We start from the raw sequence: 20831 nt of genomic DNA, 5'->3' as shown, positions 1-20831 counted from the left end.
TTTCTCTGACTGCCCATACAGTGAATGAATAAAAGGTCAGTCACAGAGAAGCAGGATATCTGAAGCTTGCTTGCTATTTTCACCACAAACATAGGAACCCTATGGGAATGAAGATTCAAACGTGTCCTGGAAAATGTTAATAGAGTAATTACAGAAGTGGTTTAAGAAGTGTGGAAGCCAGAATCACACTGGATGTTTTGAACCAGAACGGGTTATGCAAATGTATCAGTGGGTTCAACAGCACAGGTGGAGAGAGGGGAGGAGGGACTGTAAGGGAAGGAGCGGTTGAGAGAGGGGTGGAGATAGGGGTGGAGTGGTTGAGGGAGAATGGAGGGGTTGAAAGAAGGGTAGAGGGGTGGGCAGAGGGGAGAGGGGTGGAGGGGTTGAGGGAGGGGTGGAGATAGGGGTGAAGTGGTTGAGGGAGGGTGGAGGGATTGAGAGAAGGGTAGAGGGGTGGAGAGAGGGGTGGAGGGGTTGAGAGAGGGGTAAAGAGAGGGGTGGAGGGATTGTAAGGGATGGAGGGGTAGAGAGATAGGTGGAGATAGGGGTGGAGTGGTTGAGGGAGAGAGGGTTTGAGGGGTTGAGAGAAGGGTGGAGGGGTTGACAGAGGGGTTGAGGGGTTGAGAGAAGGGTGGAGAGGTTGAGAGAGGGGTGGAGAGGTTGAGAGAGGGGTGGAGAGGTTGAGAGAGGGGTGGAGAGGTTGAGAGCCGTACCTCTGCTGATCCTCTGCTTCTCTCCAGACAGGATACCAGGAGTATCAATCACACTGATGCTCTCCAGAACAGGGTTGGGCAGCTGGGCACACACAAACCTACAGGACACACAGACATGGCCATAGACATGGTCAGATAGATAGCCCAACACCGAAGAATTACAGAGCCTACATGATCAAATCAGACACAGAAAAAGAGTCAGACGGACATAAGACAAATACTCACAGACTGACACATAGACACACAGACAGATAGTCAGCTGTTCTTCATGTAAAATAAAGTATTGACCAAGTTAGTCTTAGGATTCGAAAAGGCAACTGGTAATGTTTGACATTTAACCAGGTTACAACTGTGAGATTGGCTGTTTCTTATCTATGGAAACATGTTCACACTGATGGAAATACAACTGATAATAAATCAGAATGTTAGATACATAGTTGAGCTGAACTCTACCCTTTACTCTTGGACTCTTCACTTCGCTTGGGGAACGTGCATTATACACATTGTTATCTGTTTCAAACTGTTTTCTGAGCCAAGCCAACTTTCTGTATACTTCCTGTGTGGTATGATCTGCAGATTTGCACAACAAACAGCGGCCGTACGCCAAGAACCCTAAGAACCCTTACTCCACACATTTGTTATGCTACTTAACATTGTCAGAGCCACCTGCAGAAACCATCACAAACCATGTGTTCATAGCATCTCCCTCAGGAAACACGCTATGAGACCACAGCCTGACAGTTGAAACCCTAAGTGGATTGCTCCCTCACCCTCTTGTGATCCAAAGTATGAATGGCATAATTAAGAAACCCTTTATAGTTAATAAGGCAGCGAGCAGCAAGCAGCGAGCCCTTACCCAGAGCGAGGTGTGAGGTATGTACAACACACACACATCAGATGATAAGGGTAAACAGACCCACTGACAGTCTGCCGCAAAGGGGAAACCCTGGGCGGTGAGCAGAGGGAAATTCAATCAGAGGTGGAATGTAGAGCTTGTGTAGCAGGTTCAGGAGTCTCTCCTCGTGCCATGATATCATCCTGTGACATGATATAATCCTGTGACATAGTAAACACAGCTACCGTTGAGAAAGGCTAAACTTAATTTTCACTCTCGCACCTCCCTCCCTTTCCTTTTCTCAAGGACGGTGAGTTTCATGCCAACAGAGAAATATTTCATACTTTGGCATTTACATTTTAGTCATTTAGCAGACGCTCTTATCCAGAGCGACTTACAGTTAGTGAGTGCATACATTTTTCATACTGGTCCCCCGTGGGAATCGAACCCACAACCCTGGCGTTGCAAGCGCCATGCTCTACCAACTGAGCTACATGGGACCTGTAAGCTAAGCAACTTACATTGCTTCCCTACATAAATCAAAGCACTGCGAGTATTCCAAAACGAATTGAAATGTCAAATTAAATGGTAATCTGACACTTATTTGAAACTCAGCAGGAGCACAGAGAAACACTCACATGACTCACTAGAAGAGTTCCAGATAATTGTTTTGGGCAATTGAGCAACAAACTCAAAGCAAGTTTGAAAAACGTATTCTCCCAGGGGCCTTTAAAATGTGGAACTCAAAAAACAACCATCTTTGATGCACAGTATTCATATTCAACGCTAATAAGTTACTGAACATTCACCCTTCCATCTTTGATAAGGAAACTAAAAACAACCCGTAACAGTGAGCTTTTCATTTGCTGTATACAAACATGAGTCATCCATCTATTTAGATGAATTCAAACACTATATGTGGACTGCTATAGTCTCACCTGTTGAGAAAGGCGTTTCCGAAGGCGTTGAGCTTCCTGAAGGGTTTCTTGGGGTCGACCACCAGGGCATTGCCAGGGATCAGCCCCTCCGTGTCTCCATGCATCACTGCAATGAAGGAGTCTGTGGTGGGCTCCGGCCCGATCCGCATGCCAGGGAAATCCTGCTCCAACAGGTATCTGGGGAGTAATAGGAGACATGGATCTCTGGTTATGCTTTTCTTTATTATCCACTATCTTAGTTTACATTTTACTTTACAGCCCCTGTACACCTGCCATTTACATGGTAAACGTGTACTTACACATCTTTTTAAAGAAAATACTAGCAGTGTTGAATTATAGGGTCACGGTCCAAGAGTTGAATCTTTAATCAGTCCAAATTGATATCACAGATGTCAAATCTCTTCTAAATAGATATTTGTGTGTAATATTGTAACGATTTAGTATAATTCTATAGAATGTGCAGAATCCTACAAATGCATTGAATCGTAAATACTAGATTAGGCTGGTGAATCATTACTGAAGGCAATAAAATGTCCTTTTAAACCACTTTAAACACTTAAAGCACTAACAGATGTGAGGTCAACCAGCTGATACTCTATATATCCACTCCACACACACCCTGTCATAGGGGTCAACAGTGCCGGCTAGTACTGTCTCTCTGTATACACTGTTTAACTCCATAATACAGTGCCATTGCAACGATAGATGTGAGGAGCACTTACACAAGCCAGAATATATTGTCTCACTGTCCAGACCCAGATGTTTATCCTTCCCACTAGGGTTGGGCGGTATACAGATTTTCATACCGTCATACCGTTTCTGTACCATACCGAGGGTATACAGTATTACCGAAAGTGCACACAAGGGGCGCTATACACCCCAAAAAAGTATAAATTGTCTTGACGCACAAAACAATTTACGCAACAAGAATCTTGATCCAGGTAGGGATTGAATGTCTCTGCGATAACCAAGAAGCTTGATCTTGACATCTAGCCACTTAGCTAGCTAGTTAGTAAACCAAATGCATAGCTGGAACCCTGAGCTGGATATAATTTATTTGACAAATCTTAGATTTCTTACAGTTATTCGTAACTTATAGTTACAGTGCATTTGGAAAGAATTCAGACCCCTTCACGTTTTCCACATTTTGTTACGTTACAGCCTTACTCTAAAATGGATTAAATAAATAAAAATCCTCATCAAAATACACACAATACCACATTATGACAAAACAAAAACAGGTTTTAGAAAATGTTGCACATTTATATGAAAAATAAATAAGAAAATACCTGTATTAAGACCCTTTGCTATGAGACTCGAAATTGAGCTCAGGTGAATCCTGTTTCCATTGATCTTCCTTGAGATATTTCCACAACTTCATTGGAGTCCACCTGTGGTAAATTCATTTGATTGGACATGATTTGGAAAGGCACACACCTGTCTATATAAGGTCCCACAGTTGACATTGCATGTCAGAGCAAAAACCAAGCCATAAGGTTGAAGGAATTATCCGTAGAGCTCCGAGACAGGATTGTGTTGAGGCACAGATTTGGGGAAGGGTACCAAAACATTTCTGCAGCATTGAAGGTCCCCAAGAACACAGTGGCCTCCATCATTCCTAAATGGAAGAAGTTTGGAACCACCAAGACTCTCCTAGAGCCGGACGCCTGGCCAAACTGAGCAATCAGGGAGAAGGGCCTTGGTCAAGGAGGTGACTAAGAACCCGATGGTCACTCTGACAGAGCGCTAGAGTTCCTCTGTGGAGATGGGAGAACCTTCCAGAAGGACAACCATCTCTGCAGCAGTCCACCAATCAGGCCTTTATGGTAGAGTGGCCAGACGGAAGCCACTCCTCAGTAAAATACATGACAGCCCGCTTGTTATTTGCCAAAAGGCACCTAAAGGACTCTCAGACCATGAGAAACAAGATTCTCTGGTCTGATGAAACCAAGATTGAACTCTTTGGCCTGAATGCCAAGCGTCACGTCTGGAGAAAGCCTGGCACCATCCTTACGGTGAAGCATGGTGGTGGCAGCATCATGCTGTGGGGATGTTTTTCAGCAGCAGGGACTGGGAGACTAGTCAGGATCGAGGGAAAGATGAACAGAGCAAAGTACAGAGAGATCATTGATGAAAACCTGCTCCAGAGCGCTCAGGACCTCAGACTAGGGCGAAGGTTCACCTTCCAACAGGACAATAACCCTAAGCACACAGCCAAGACAACGCAGGAGTGGCTTCGGGACAAGTCTCTGAATGTCCTTGAGTGGCCCAGCCAGAGCCCGGACTTGAACCCGATTTAACATTTCTGGAGAGACCTGAAAATAGCTGTGCAACGACACTCCACATTCAACCTGACAGAGCTTGAGAGGATCTGCAGAGAAGAATGGGAGAAACTCCCCAAATACAGGTGTGCCAAGCTTGTAGCGTCATACCCAAGAAGACTCGAGGCTGTAATCGCTGCCAAAGGAGCTTCAACAAAGTACTGAATACTTAGGTAAATGTGATATTCCGGTTTTTATTTGTAATACATTTGCAAACATTTCTAAAAACCTGTTTTTGCTTTGTCATTATGGGATATTGTGTGTAGATTGATGAGGGAAAAAACGATGTAATCAATTTTAGAATAAGTCTGTTACGTAACAAAATGTTGAAAAAGTCAAGGGGTCTGAATACTTTCTGAATGCACTGTATAAGGACTGGCGTAGCATGCACCCCCGCAGCCCCTGTGAGGCGGGGGTGCCCCCAACCCCCCCCAGCATTTTTTTACAATTATTATTGTTATTTACAGCATTAAAATCATACCGTCGATATTTCGAAATACCCCGGTGTGCGGAATAAACGGTATATCGCCCAAGCCTACTTCCACAGCTCTGCAACTGAGACTTTGGTGAGATAAAGGGAGGCTGAGGGACTGCGTTATGTCTGTCGTGATGGCAACGTTAATGAATGACCTTGTGTGTGTGCAAGTGTGTGTGTGCACGGAAACAGACTAGAGAGGAAAGAGCTAAGCCTGTGTGCTTTCATAATGTTGAGGACTGAGGAGTCAGCACAGACACACACACACAAACACAGGCCTAGCTCTTTCACTGCCACTCTTCCTACTGCAGCCGCTGCTGCTTGCTTCCGCCACATAGGCATGTCCTCTATGAATAATGCACCACAGCACAGGAAACTGAAGACGCTGCCTATGGCCCTATCCTGCAGGACAATGGCCTCACATAGGCTACTCTCCATTTCTCTGTGGTTTGTGCCCTAACTAGCCCAGTCCACCTCTCAGTTTCCTCTATCCCCAAGCCATTAGGGAGGCTAGCTCGGGAAACTCTGACAGTTGACTGAACCATGACAGTCACAGGCAGAATAGGAAACCAACACAAAGCCATCACCTGACTTCGTCAGTGCTGAACCGTAGCTGATTAAATATTCAAACATTTCCAACTTTTGAAACTGACATACAGTGCATTCGGAAAGTATTCAGACCCCTTCACTTTTTCTACATTTTGTTACGTTACAGCCTTATTCTAAAATGGATTAAATAAATACAAATCCTCATTAATCTACACACAATACCCCATTATGACAAAGTTAAACAGGTTTTTAGATTTTTTTGCAAATGTATAGAAAATTAAAAACAGAAATACCTTATATACATAAGTATTCAGACCCTTTGCTATGAGACTCGAAATTGAGCTCAGGTGCATCCTGTTTCCATTGATCATCCTTGAGATGTTTCTACAACTTGATTGGAGTCCACCTGTGGTAAATTCATTTGATTGGACATGATTTGGAAAGGCACACACCTGTCTATATAAGGTCCCACAGTTGACATTGCATGTCAGAGCAAAAACCAAGCCATAAGGTTGAAGGAATTATCCGTAGAGCTCCGAGACAGGATCGTGTTGAGGCACAGATTTGGGGAAGGGTACCAAAACATTTCCCCAAGAACACAGTGGCCTCCATCATTCCTAAATGGAAGAAGTTTGGAACCACCAAGACTCTCCTAGAGCCGGACGCCTGGCCAAACTGAGCAATCAGGGAGAAGGGCCTTGGTCAAGGAGGTGACTAAGAACCCGATGGTCACTCTGACGGAGCGCTAGAGTTCCTCTGTGGAGATGGGAGAACCTTCCAGAAGGATAAACATCTCTGCAGTACTCCACCAATCAGGCCTTTATGGTAGAGTGGCGAGACGGAAGCCACTCCTCAGTAAAAGGCACATGACAGCCCGCTTGTTGTTTGCCAAAAGGCATCTAAAGGACTCTCAGACCATGAGAAACAAGATTCTCTGGTCTGATGAAACCAAGATTGAACTCTTTGGCCTGAATGCCAAGCATCTCGTCTGGAGGAAACCTGGCACCATCCCTACGGTGAAGCATGGTGATGGCAGCATCATGATGTGGATGTTTTACAGCGGCAGAGACTGGGAGACTAGTCAGGATCGAGGGAAAGATGAACGGAGCAAAGTACAGAGAGATCCTTGATGAAAACCGGCTCCAGAGCGCTCAGGACTTCAGACTGGGCCGAAGGTTTACCTTCCAACAGGACAACGACCCTAAGCACACAGCCAAGACAACGCAGGAGTGGCTTCGGGACAACTCTCTGAATGTCCTTGAGTGGCCCAGCCAGAGCTCGGACTTGAACCCGATCAAACATCTCTGGAGAGACCTGAAAATAGCTGTGCAGTGACGCTCACCATCCAACCTGACAGAGCTTGAGTGGATCTGCAGAGAAGAATGGGAGAAACTCCCCAAATACAGGTGTGCCAAGTTTGTAGCGTCATACCCAAGAAGACTCGAGGCTGTAATCGCTGCCAAAGGTGCTTCAACAAAGTACTGAGTAAAGGGTCTGAATACTTATGTAAATGTCATATTTCATTTTTTTTACATATATAAATTAGCAACAATTTCTAACAACCTGTTTTTTCTTTGTCGTTATGGGGTATTGTGTGTAGATTGATGAGGAAAAATAAGAATTTAATCAATTTTAGAATAAGGCTGTAACGTAACAAAATGTGGAAAAAGTCAAGGGGTCTGAATACTTTTAGAATACACTGTATATGGCCTGGATTCAGCATAAATGTTTTGTCAGTGCTTTCTGATCCCTCAAAATATGCTTTAGCAAAATAAACAATATATAGTGCCTAAGCACAAAATTAAGTACTTTTATATTAAAAGCTACTTGAGGTGAGAGATTTGAATCCGGTGAAATGTGGTCCATATCTAATCCAATCTTGTCCAGGGATTGGTATACCTGGAATTCAGCATATGCCTGGTATAATCGCAACCAGAGAGACATTTCAGGGATTTCTCTCTCTGTCTGTACCAAGGGACCACGACCACGCCTGGTTAAAGAATGTTGTTTTAGTGTCACTGTGTATTTCAAAGGACTGCCTAATTAATATCAGTCATATGGCCAGACTGAGACAGAACCCTATCAACCAACCCACACTCAGCTGTCATTCTCATCCACATATGCAAAAGCATCAGAACAAAGCTCTACTCATCTAATGCTATTCAATTACTTAACCGCAATATGATAACTTGCTTGCAAATAAGTACTACAATCTATAAAGGGCTATGAAGTAAAAGTGCCCTAAAACTAATTTAGTATCCCAAACTCAGTCCTCAGAACCCTAAGGGGTGCACATTTAGTTTTTTGCCCTAACACTACACAGCTGTTTCAAATGATCAAAGCTTGATGATTGGTTGATTATTTTAATCAGCTGTGTAGTGCTAGGGCAAAAAACAAAATGTGCACCCCTTGGGTTTCTGAGGACTGAGTTTGGGATACCCTGCTCTACATGATTCCAGACTGATGTCTCGCACTTGTCGCGCCTCTCTATAACTCCTGGACTAGTTGCTCTGGAAACTATTAGTGACTATAAGTTGCTATAGCAATAAGGGAATGGATGAGAGGGTTGGAGACAGCAGGGTTTATCAGTGACACCAGAGGACTGCACCTCACCATTGGCCTTAGGATGGCAAGATAAATACTAGCAAGCTCTGGCATTACTGCACAGCAAGAGGGATGCACTTAGTCTCACTAGTAAAGTTTGATGTGGAAACATGTCACAAAGGCAATGATACAAGTAGAGAGCAGGAAAAGGGTACTAGGCTACACATCAACACACAGAACAGGTTCAACTACTTTCTGTCTTTCACCTGCCCATACAGCACACATATTTGATTGTAGTTAATTATACACTGAACAAAAATATTACACAACATGTAAAGTGTTGGTCCATGTTTCATGAGCTGAAATAAAAGATCCCAGAAATGTTCCATATGCACAAAAAGCCTATTTCTCTCAGATTATTTTACATCCCTGTTAGTGAGCGTTTCTCCTTTGCCAAGATAATCCATCCACCTGACATGTGCGGCATATCAAGAAGCTGATTAAACAGCATGATCATTACACAGGTGCACTTTGTGCTGGGGACACACAACACAATGCAACAGATTTATATTTTTGTTTTGAGGGAGCGCGCAATTGGCAGGAATGTCCACCAGAGCTGTTGCCAGAGAAATGAATGTTCATTTCTCTACCATAAGCCGCCTCCAACGTCATTTTAGAGAATTTGGCAGTAAGTCCAACCGGCCTCACAACCGCTGACCACGTGTAACCACGCCAGCCCAGGACCTCCACATCCAGCTTCTTCACCTACAGGATCGTCTGAGACCAGCCACCCAGACAGCTGACTTCTGCACAAACTGTCAGAAACCATCTCAGGGAAGCTCATCTGCTCGTCGTCCTCGCCAGGGTCTTGACCTGACTGCAGTTCGGCATCGTAACAGATTAAAGGTGGGCAAATGTTCAGCTTCGTTGGCCTCTGGCACGCTGAAGAGGTGTGCTCTTCATGAATGAATCACAGTTTCAACTGTACAGGGCTGATAGCAGACAGCGTGTATGGTGTTGTGTGGACGAGCGGGTTGCTGATGTCAACGTTGTGAACAGAGTGCCCCATGGTGCCGCGGGGGTTATGGTATGGGCAAGCATAAGCAACGGACAATGAAACACAATTGCATTTTATCGTTGGCAATTTGAATGGACAGAGATACCGTGATGAGATCCTGAGAGCCATTGTCGTGCCATTCATCCGCCGCCATCACCTCATGTTTCAGCATGATAATGCACGGCCCCATGTCACAAGGATCTGTACACAATTCCTGGAAGCTGAAAATGTCCCAGTTCTTCCATGGCCTGCATACTCACCAGACATGTCACCCATTCAGCATGTTTGGGATGCTCAGGATCGACGTGTACGACAGTGTGTTCCAGTTCCCGCCAATATCCAGCAACTTTGCACAGCCATTGCATAGGAGTGGGACAACATTCCACAGGCCACAATCAACAGCCTGATCAACTCTATGCGAAGGAGATGTGAGGCAAAATGGTGTTCACACCAGATACTGACTGGTTTTCTGATCGATGCACCTACTTTTTTTAAGGTATCTGTGACCAACAGATGCATATCTGTATTACCAGTCATGTGAAATCCATAGATTAGGGCCTAATGAATTTATTTCAAATGACTGATTTTCTTATGTGAACTATAACTCAGTAAAATATTTGAAATTTGTGCATGTTGGGTAACATTTTGGTTCAGTGTACATGGTTAAAGTCTAGACATGCATAGAGTTCCCAAGCCGTTACTCTGGGAGTAGCAATGTTATTTAATTTACAGTTCAGCGAAGGTGTTTGTCCTATATTTAGCATCTTCGGCTGGCAGTCATGGTGACCGTTATTAGATCAAATGCGTGACCTTCGCTGCACGGAGCTCGATTTAATTCTGGCCTCCCATCTCCAAACAAAGTGTGCTTTGTCATAGGCTCAGAGAGACCAAAACACTTCCTTTTAGGTTCAAGATTTTTGCATCTGCCCTTTGTGATGTCACGAGAGGCTGTGTCCTGGAGGGACGTTACATCCCCCTGAGGTGGCTGCAAACCCAGACAGCTATGGCTCCATCTGCTGGTATGGTCGGGAACTCCAACCCTCTGTGGCCAATCTTCCCACGCAGCTGAAACCAATGAGGGGCTGATAGGCTGGAGTTGTTTTGGAAGGGAAGAGACACGGTCTGGAGGGTGGGCTCGGGGAAGAAGAGAATTGTGTTATAATTTCGTTAGTTGCCGAAGACCTTTAATAAAAATCCTTGTTTTGGTTGAACCTGGACTCCTTGCACTACTTGGGCAACCCCGCTGGAAGCGGTAGCCTCTCGTGGCATCACAGATGGTGGAGAATACGGGCACGCTCAAGCATTAATAGTGCATGTCAGAGGAGGATACCGAAGGTTTGATCACCCAGTTTTCCAAGTTGGCCGTAGGCTCCCCGCCGACTGAAATGGAGGACATATTGAAAGCCCTTGTTGCTGGCCAGCAAGCCCAGATGCAAGCAAACGTGGCTCTCTTGGAGGAGCAAAAGAAAGCCAACCTTCTGAAGGCAGAGGAATTGCAGTTGCAGAGACAGAGGGTGGTCCAAAATACCCGCCCAATAAAGGCAAGTGACTTTATATCTAAGATGGGAGCTACCGATGACATTGAGGCATACCTGCATGCATTTGAGGCCACGGCCACTAGGGAAGCCTGGCCCAAGCAACAGTGGGTTGGTCTGTTAGCCCCCTTTCTAACCGGGGAATCGCTGAATGCTGTCCGGGACCTGGGCCCCTGACCAGGTTACTGACTATGATGCCCTGAAGTCTGAGATCCTCAGCAGATATGGACTCACAAAGTTTGGTATGGCCCAGCGCTTTCACAGCTGGACCTTCCAACCAGACCAACCTCCTCGGGCGCAGATGCATGAACTTGTCCGAATCGCAAGGAAATGGCTGGATCCGCAGAGGAATACAGCAGCGGCGGTGGTGGAGGCCGTTGTGGTGGATCGTTACCTACGCGCCCTGCCTTATGAGGCAAAAACGGTTCATCAGTCAACAGGCCTTGACCACGGCTGATCTGACCGTGGAAGCTGTGGAAAAGTACCAGGCCACAGCGGAGATGCTGAATGCTTCCCAAAAAGACCCCAGGAGTGCGGCCCCACCACAAATGGGAAGAACCCGTCCAAAGGGACCCCCAAGGTCTCGAACCCAGCCACGTCAGGACTTATCCCGGCTCCAGGGGGAGCCAGAAACCAGGCGGGTCCAAGAAGAGTACACCAGGAGGGGGAAACTCGACAGTGTTACCGGTGTGGGGAGATGGGACATATCTCCTGGCAGTGTGGGAAACCAGCCGATGAACCTATGCCCACTGCGGAGTCCTCCAGCTCAGCACCCACACACCGGGTTGCCTCGCTCTTGGGAGTCGTAGATGGCGGCCCAGATCGACCCCCCACCTGCCCGGTAACTGTGAATCACCATGATGTGGAGGCCTTACTGGATTCTGGTAGCCGGGCCACCCTGGTGCGTAAGGATTTGGTGGGCCCAACGTGTCTGACCCCGGGAAAGTCCTCCCAGTTTCCTGTGTCCATGGGGACACCAGAGAATACCCCATTACTGAACTTACAATGACCAGCACACGGGGAACCATACACACGACGGCGGGGGTGGTTGATTCCCTCCCCGTCCCTGTCCTAATTGGACGAGACTGCCCAGCCTTTTACCCACTCTGGAGAGAGTCTCAGGAGAGGATAACCCGAGTACCTCGGAAACGGAGAGGCAAGACTCATCCTGGGAAGGCTCCGGTGCAATCCTCCGAGTTACTCACTCCCGCCCGGGCTCTGATAGGGATGGCAGGTGCCCAGACCGACACCGAGACTGGTCCGGATACGGGAGAAGAGAACGCAGCCCAGGAAAGTGCTCCGTTCTCCAGTGAAGAAGACGTCCCCAGGCACCCAAGAGCTTCCCCCTCTCACAGGCCAGTATGGTACGGCTCAATTACAAGATCCTACTCTTGCAAATGCCTTAAGAAATGTGCAGGTATTAGAAGGTGTAGTGTTAGGTGATAAGACAACCCCTACTTACCCCCATTTCGCAGTAAACCGGGGGTTAGTATATCAGATAGTCAAGAAAAATGAGGAAGTGCATGAACAGCTCCTCGTGCCACAGCCCTATCGGGCCACAGTACTCAACCTAGCCCACACACACCCGCTAGGGGGCCCACTTGGGGGTAGAGAAGACTAAGGAAAGAATCATGCAACGTTTCTTTTGGCCAGGAGTACACAAAGAGATAGAGAACTACTGCCGTAGTTGCCCTGAGTGTCAGCAGGTTGCGCCAAAGCCCACATATAGAAACCCGCTCATTCCCTTGCCCATTATCGAAACTCCTTTTGAGAGGATTGGATTAGACATAGTCGGGCCCTTACCGAAAAGTGCCAGGGGACATCAATACATTCTGGTCATTCTGGACTATGCGTCCCGGTACCCGGAGGCCATTCCGCTGAGGAAGGCTACATCCAGACAAATCGCCAAGGAGCTGTTCCGTCTCTCAACTAGTCTGGGAATCCCAAAAGAGATATTGACGGACCAAGGGACTCCATTCATGTCCAGGGTGATGAAAGAACTCTGTGCTTTACTGAAAATCAAACAGCTGAGAACCTCGGTCTACCACCCCCAGACAGATGGCCTAGTCGAACGTTTTAACAAAACACTAAAATCCATGCTGCGGAAAGCGGTAGGGGAAGATGGGCGCAACTGGGATCAGCTGTTACCATACATATTGTTTGCGGTGAGAGAGGTACCTCAGTCTTCTACTGGTTTTTCACCCTTTGAGCTCTTGCTTTCCTACAGACCCAGAGGACTGCTCGACATCGCCAAGGAGGCCTGGGAGGAGCAGCCATGCCAACAGCGGACACTGATCGACCATGTAGGGGCTATGAGGGAGAGAATGAAGGCCATCTATCCCATGATGCGGGAACACATGGAGGCCAGTCAGCGGCAACAGCAAGCCTCCTACAACAGATCTGCTCAGCCCAGGGAGTTTAAGCCGGGGGACAGAGTGCTGGTCCTGGTGCCAACCGTTGAGTGCAAATTCCTGGCAACCTGGCAAGGACCATATGAGGTCATTGAACGCATGGGAGAAGTAAACTACAAGGTGAGGCAACCAGATAAGAGGAAAACTGAGCAGATTTATCATGTTAACCTTTTAAAGAAGTGGCACGCCAGAGAGGCGCTGTTTAGCTCTCTACCCCCCACAGAGACCCAGGAACCGGCGCGAGAAGAGGTTCAGCTGGGTCCAAATCTGTCCCCACATCAACGACAGATGGCCCTGGAACTCGTGGAGCAGAACCAGGATGTCTTCTCCTCCCTTCCCGGTCACACAGAGGTGGTCCAACATGAGATCCGCACCATGCCTGGCCGAACGGTAAACCAGCGCCCGTACCGCGTGCCAGAGGCTCGTAAAGTGGTTATACAGAAGGAGGTAAGGAAGATGCGGGAGTTGGGAGTAATCGAAGAGTCCCACAGTGCCTGGGCAAGTCCCATAGTACTAGTTCCCAAGCCAGACGGTTCAGTACGATTTTGTAATGACTATCGAAAGTTGAATGAAGTGTCTGAATTTGATGCATACCCAATGCCTCGTGTCGATGATTTAATAGACTCCTTGGGGCATGCTCGTTTCATAACCACTCTTGATCTCACAAAAGGCTACTGGCAGGTGCCCTTGACCCCGGCGTCTAAGGAGAAGACAGCCTTTGCCACCCCGGGAGGGGCTCTACCAGTATACCCGACTTCCGTTTGGTCTCCACGGGGCACCTGCCACGTTCCAACGCCCTGATGGATCGAGTCCTTGCGCCCCACAAGAGGTACGCAGCGGCTTATTTGGATGATGTGGTTATACAAAGTCAGGATTGGGCCAGCCACCTACCCCGGGTACAAGCGGTGCTGGATTCGCTCAGGGAAGCAGGGCTCACGGCAAACCCGAAGAAGTGCAAGGTGGCCTTCAGTGAGACAAACTACCTGGGGTACACCATTGGGCGGGGGGTTGGTCAAACCACAGGAAGCCAAACTGCGGGCCATACAGGACTGGCCGCAGCCCATCAACAAGAAGCAAGTAAGGTCATTTTGGGCCTCGCTGGCTACTATAGACGCTTTATTGCAGATTTTGCTACCATAGCGGCACCATTGACGGAGCTGACGACCAAACGCCACTCACGAATGGTGAAGTGGAACCCTGCGGCGGAGGCGGCTTTCCGCAACCTGAAGCGAGCACTCTGCTCCAGTCCGATCCTGGTGGCACCAGACTTCAAGAAGGAATTCATGGTCCAAGCGGATGCTTCGGAGGTGGGTCTGGGTGCTGTCCTCACCCAGGCACATGACGGGGAAGAACATCCCATTCTCTACCTAAGCAGGAAGTTACTTCCAAGAGAGAAGAACTATTCAACGGTGGAGAAGGAATGTCTGGCTGTAGTCTGGGCCCTGGAGTCCCTTCGGTTCTATCTCCTGGGCCGACGTTTCATGGTGGTATCTGATCACGCCCCTCTGCAGTGGATGGCCAAGAACAAGGAATCAAACAGTAGAGTAACCAGATGGTTTTTGAGCTTGCAACCGTTTAACTTTTCGGTTGTCCACAGGGCTGGCAAGCACCACGGAAATGCGGACGCCCTCTCCCGGCGTGATGCCTTCTTCACTGCCTTTACCCCGACGAGGACGTCGGTCCCGAGGAGGGGGATGTGTGATGTCACGAGAGGCTGTGTCCTGGAGGGACGTTACATCCCCCTGAGGTGGCTGCAAACCCAGACAGCTATGGCTCCATCTGCTGGTATGGTCGGGAACTCCAACCCTCTGTGGCCAATCTTCCCACGCAGCTGAAACCAATGAGGGGCTGATAGGCTGGAGTTGTTTTGGAAGGGAAGAGACACGGTCTGGAGGGTGGGCTCGGGGAAGAAGAGAATTGTGTTATAATTTCGTTAGTTGCCGAAGACCTTTAATAAAAATCCTTGTTTTGGTTGAACCTGGACTCCTTGCACTACTTGGGCAACCCCGCTGGAAGCGGTAGCCTCTCGTGGCATCACACCTTGTATTCCCTTTGATGAGCACTAAGTGTGATGGTTGGCATGCCACTTAGCAGTCCATAGGGAAATGCTGGAATTTAACATGGAAACATGATCTGTTCGATGGTCATGGACTAGTTTGCAGACAAATCAATGGACCAGCTGACATTCCTGTGTTTAGTGGGTGTGACTACAAGGGAAAATTGATGCAGTTAATTAGTGTAAGATAAGATAAGATAAGATATACACTATACAGTTGAAGTCGGAAGTTTACATACACTTACAGTGAGGGAAAAAAGTATTTGATACCCTGCTGATTTTGTACATTTGCCCACTGACAAAGAAATGATCAGTCTATAACATTAATGGTAGGTTTATTTGAACAATGAGAGGCAGAACAAAAAAATCCAGAGAAACGCATGTCAAAAATGTTATAAATTGATTTGCATTTTAATGAGGGAAATAAGTATTTGAACCCCTCTCAATCAGAAAGATTTCTGGCTCCCAGGTGTCTTTTATACAGGTAACGGGCTGAGATTAGGAGCATACTCTTAAAGGGAGTGCTCCTAATCTCAGTTTGTTACCTGTATAAAAGACACCTGTCCACAGAAGCAATCAATCAATCAGATTCCAAACTCTCCACCATGGCCAAGACCAAAGAGCTCTCCAAGGATGTCAGGGACAAGATTGTATACCTACACAAGGCTGGAATGGGCTACAAGACCATCGCCAAGCAGCTTGGTGAGAAGGTGACAACAGTTGGTGTGATTATTCGCAAATGGAAGAAACACAAAAGACTGTCAATCTCCCTCGGCCTGGGGCTCCATGCAAAATCTCACCTCGTGGAGTTGCAATGATCATGACAACGGTGAGGAATCAGCCCAGAACTACACGGGAGGATCTTGTCAATGATCTCAAGGCAGCTGGGACCATAGTCACCAAGAAAACAATTGATAACACACTACGCCGTGAAGGTCTGAAATCCTGCAGCGCCTGCAATGTCCCCTGCTCAAGAAAGCACATATACATGCCCGTCTGAAGTTTGCCAATGAACATCTGAATGATTCAGAGGATAACTGGGTGAAAGTGTTGTGGTCAGATAAGACCAGAATGGAGCTCTTTGGCATCAACTCAACTCGCCGTGTTTGGAGGAGGAGGAATGCTGCCTATGACCCCAAGAACACCATCCCCACCGTCAAACATGGAGGTGGAAACATTATGCTTTGGGGGTGTTTTTCTGCTAAAGGGACAGGACAACTTCATCACATCAAAGGGACGATGGACGGGGCCATGTACCGTCAAATCTTGGGTGAGAACCTCCTTCCCTCAGCCAGGGCATTGAAAATGGGTCGTGGATGGGTATTCCAGCATGACAATGACCCAAAACACACGGCCAAGGCAACAAAGGAGTGGCTCAAGACGAAGCACATTAAGGTCCTGGAGTGGCCTAGCCAGTCTCTAGACCTTAATCCCATAGAAAGTCTGTGGAGGGAGCTGAAGGTTCGAGTTGCCAAACGTCAGCCTCGAAACCTTAATGACTTGGAGAAGATCTGCAACGAAGAGTGGAACAAAATCCCTCCTGAGATGTGTGCAAACCTGGTGGCCAACTACAAGAAACGTCTGACCTCTGTGATTGCCAACAAGGGTTTTGCCACCAAGTACTAAGTCATGTTTTGCAGAGGGGTCAAATACTTATTTCCCTCATTAAAATGCAAATCAATTTATAACATTTTTTATATGCTTTTTTCTGGATTTTTTGTTGTTATTCTGTCTCTCACTGTTCAAATAAACCTACCATTAAAATTATAGACTGATCATGTCTTTGTCAGTGGGAAAACGTACAAAATCAGCAGGGGATCAAATACTTTTTTCACTCACTGTAGGTTGGAGTCATTAAAACTTGTTTTTCAACCACTCCGCAAATGTCTTGTTAACAAACTATAGTTTTGGCAAGTCAGTTAGGACATCTACTGACACAAGTAAGGTTTCCAACAATCGTTTACAGACAGATTATTTCACTTATAATTCACTGTATCACAATTCCAGTGGGTCAGAAGTTTACATACACTAAGTTGACCGTGCCTTTAAACAGCTTGGAAAATTCCAGAAAATGATTTCATGGCTTTAGAAGCTTCTGACAGGCTAATTGACATCATTTCAGTCAATTGGAGGTGTACCTGTGGATGTATTTCAAGGCCTACCTTCAAACTCAGTGCCTCTTTGCTTGACATCATGGGAAAATCAAAATAAATCAGAAAAGAAATTGTAGACCTCCACAAGTCTGGTTCATCCTTGGGAGCAATTTCCAAACGCCTGAAGGTACCACGTTCATCTGTACAAACAATAGTACGCAAGTATAAACACCATGGGACCACGCAGCCGTCATACCGCTCAGGAAGGAGACGCGTTCTGTCTCCTAGAGATGAACGTACTTTGGTGCGAAAAGTGCAAATCAATCCCAGAACAACAGCAAAGGACCTTGTGAAGACGCTGGAGGAAACAGGTACAAAAGTGTCTATGTCCACAGTATAACGAGTCCTATATCGACATAACCTGAAAGGCCGCTTACCAAGGAAGAAGCCACTGCTCCAAAAACACCATTAAAAGCCAGACTACAGTTTGCAACTGCACATGGGGACAAAGATCGTAGTTTTTGGAGAAATGTCCTCTGGTCTGATGAAACAAAAATAGAACTATTTGGCCATAATGACCATCGTTATGTTTGGAGGAAAAAGGGGGTTGCTTGCAAGCCGAAGAACACCATCCCAACCATGAAGCACGGGGGTGGCAGCATCATGCTGTGGGAGTGCTTTGCTGCAGGAGGGACTGGTGCACTTCACAAAATAGATGGCATCATGAGGAAGGAAAATTATGTGGATATATTGAAGCAACATCTCAAGACATCAGTCAGGAAGTTAAAGCTTGGTTGCAAATGGGTCTTCCAAATGGACAATGACCCCAAGCATACTTCCAAAGTTGTGGCAAAATGGCTTAAGGACAACAAAGTCAAGGTATTGGAGTGGCCATCACAAAGCCCTGACCTCAATCCTATAGAACATTTGTGGGCAGAACTGAAAAAGCGTGTGCGAGCAAGGAGGCCTACTAACCTGACTCAGTTACACCAGCTCTGTCAGGAGGATTGGGCCAAAATTCACCCAACTTATTGTGGGAATCTTGTGGAAGGCTACCCGAAACGTTTGACCCAAGTTAATCAATTTAAAGGCAATGCTACCAAATACTAATTGAGTGTATGTAAACTTCTGACCCACTGAGAATATGATGAAAGAAATTAAAGCTGAAATAAATAATTATCTCTACTATTATTCTGACATTTCACATTCTTAAAATAAAGTGGTGATCCTAACTGACCTCAGACAGGGATTTTTTACTAGGATTAAATGTCAGGAATTGTGAAAAACTGAGTTTAAATGTATTTGGCTAAGGTGTATATAAACTTCCGACTTCAGCTGTACCAAAGTATGTGGACACCAGTGGCGGTCAGTGCCGTTTAAGATGAGGGAGGATGATTATTTTTCATGAGCATGGCCTTATTTCTATTACAGCATATTGGATGACTCTCATTCATATTCCATTCACCTAGTTCAATGTAACAGCGATAGGTTTAGTCTACTACATGATACTCAAATGTTCCCTATACCCATCATGAGGTTGCTACTGCTACAACCTAGCCAATTAATGAAAGTTTACAACATAGATTTACACAGGTCGAGAGACAAATTTGAGGTGACAGACAGTGACATTCAAAACCGCCTTGCACACTCTTGCCTGCATCTAGCTAATATAGGGTGTAATCATTAGTCCAACAGTTGCAAATTAGAGTTTCTATTGGACAAATTCAGGTATGTTTATCCCCGTTTTGTTCTGTTTGCTTCCATTTAACAAATGTATTGAACAGAATCGGCGGAATGAATACACCCCTGATCACGCGTAAACAGAGTTCACTCTCATAACAGCCACATTGTATTCCTTCTCTTCCCTTCGCTTGAGGACTTCAATGCACAACAAATCAGCTGTATGTAACCAGGCGAAAAAACCTTTCCAAACCAAACCTCTACAAACAGCCTATATCATTGTCACCATATTAGCTAAAGTAACGTCATAGTCAGCATAGATAATAGAAATAATGCGTTAGTAAACCCGCTACAATCATGCAGTAACGTTAGTTAGTTACAGTCAGTAAGCAGTTATACCGGCGGGCTTCTTGGCAATAAATTAGTAATACCAAAAACTTACCTTGACTTGGAAGAGTTCCAGTGTTGTGTTGGAAAGTCATAGCCAGCTAGCTAACATAGCATCCCTCTGTTTGAGCAGGGTGTTTCAGTAGGCTGAACTAGCTAGCTGCATTTGCTAGCTAAGTAAGTTGTCACGCCCTGGCTCTGGGGACTCTTTAATGTTGAGCCAGGGTGTGTAGGTTTATTATTTGGTTTTCTATGTGTTTCATTCCAGATAGTTTATTTCTATGTTGGCCAGGGTGGTTCCCAATCAGAGACAGCTGTGGCTCGTTGTCTCTGATTGGGGACCATACTTAGGCAGCCTTTTGGCATGTATGTTTTGTGGGATCTTGTTCCGGAAGGTTTGTGTTCAACCCAGGACTTCACGTATCGTTTGTTTTGGTTCGTGTTGTGTACTGAAATAAAAGAATGTACGCATATCACGCTGTGCCTTGGTCCGCTTCATCTAACGACGGTCGTGACATAAGTAAAACTAAATCTCTCTCTCTCTATTTCTCTCTTGCTTCTCCTTCAATTTGGAAGAAATTACTTTGTTCAAAACTGTTCAGCTATTGTCTTTCTCTCTCTTTGAGTCAACTACTCACCACATTTTATACACTGCAGTGCTAGCTAGCTGGAGCTTATGCTTTTAGTACTAGATTAATTATCTGATCCTTTGATTGGGTGGACAACATGTCAGTTCATGCTGCAAGAGCTCTGATAGGCTGGAGGACGTCCTCCGGAAGTTGTCATAATTACTGTGTAAGTCTATGGAAGGAGGTGAGAACCATGAGCCTCCTAGGTTTTGTATTGAAGTCAATGTACCCAGAGGAAGACGGAAGCTAGCTGTCCTCCAGCTACACCATTGTGCTACCCTACAGAGTGTTGTTGAGGCAACTGTAGACCTTCTTTGCAAAATAGTGTGTTTTAATCAGTTATTTGGTGATGTGATTATATTTAGTATAGTTTTATCTAAAAAGGATAACTTTTTTAATGTTTTACAATTGAAATTTGTATGAAATTCACTGAGGAGGATGGTCCTCCCCTTCCTCCTCTGAGGAGCCTCCACTGGTGGACACCCCTTCAAATTAGTGGATTCAGCCATTTCAGCCACACCCATTGCTGACAGGTGTATAAAATCGAGCACACAGTCATGCAAACTCCACATGAAACATTGGCAGTAGAATGGCCTTACTGAAGAGCT

General features: G+C 46.1%; 1 protein-coding gene across 3 annotated transcripts in view; it reads right to left on the bottom strand.

Moving 5' to 3' along the window:
• ehd3 (EH-domain containing 3) overlaps nucleotides 1-20831 on the bottom strand; it is a 47775-nt gene that overhangs the window by 24124 nt on the left and 2820 nt on the right. For all 3 annotated transcript variants that reach the window (XM_041864737.2, XM_041864740.2, XM_041864739.2), the window contains 2 exons: nucleotides 2487-2663; nucleotides 714-811 (listed from right to left, as the gene is read on the bottom strand). In XM_041864737.2, the coding sequence (XP_041720671.1) occupies nucleotides 714-811; nucleotides 2487-2663 (275 nt within the window). The remainder of the gene's footprint in view (nucleotides 1-713; nucleotides 812-2486; nucleotides 2664-20831) is intronic.

Source organism: Coregonus clupeaformis, chromosome 36, assembly GCF_020615455.1.
Source record: "Coregonus clupeaformis isolate EN_2021a chromosome 36, ASM2061545v1, whole genome shotgun sequence".
NCBI lineage: Eukaryota > Metazoa > Chordata > Actinopteri > Salmoniformes > Salmonidae > Coregonus > Coregonus clupeaformis.
Note: the sequence above shows the minus strand (reverse complement) of the source record. Positions and strands in the feature narration are given on the sequence as shown.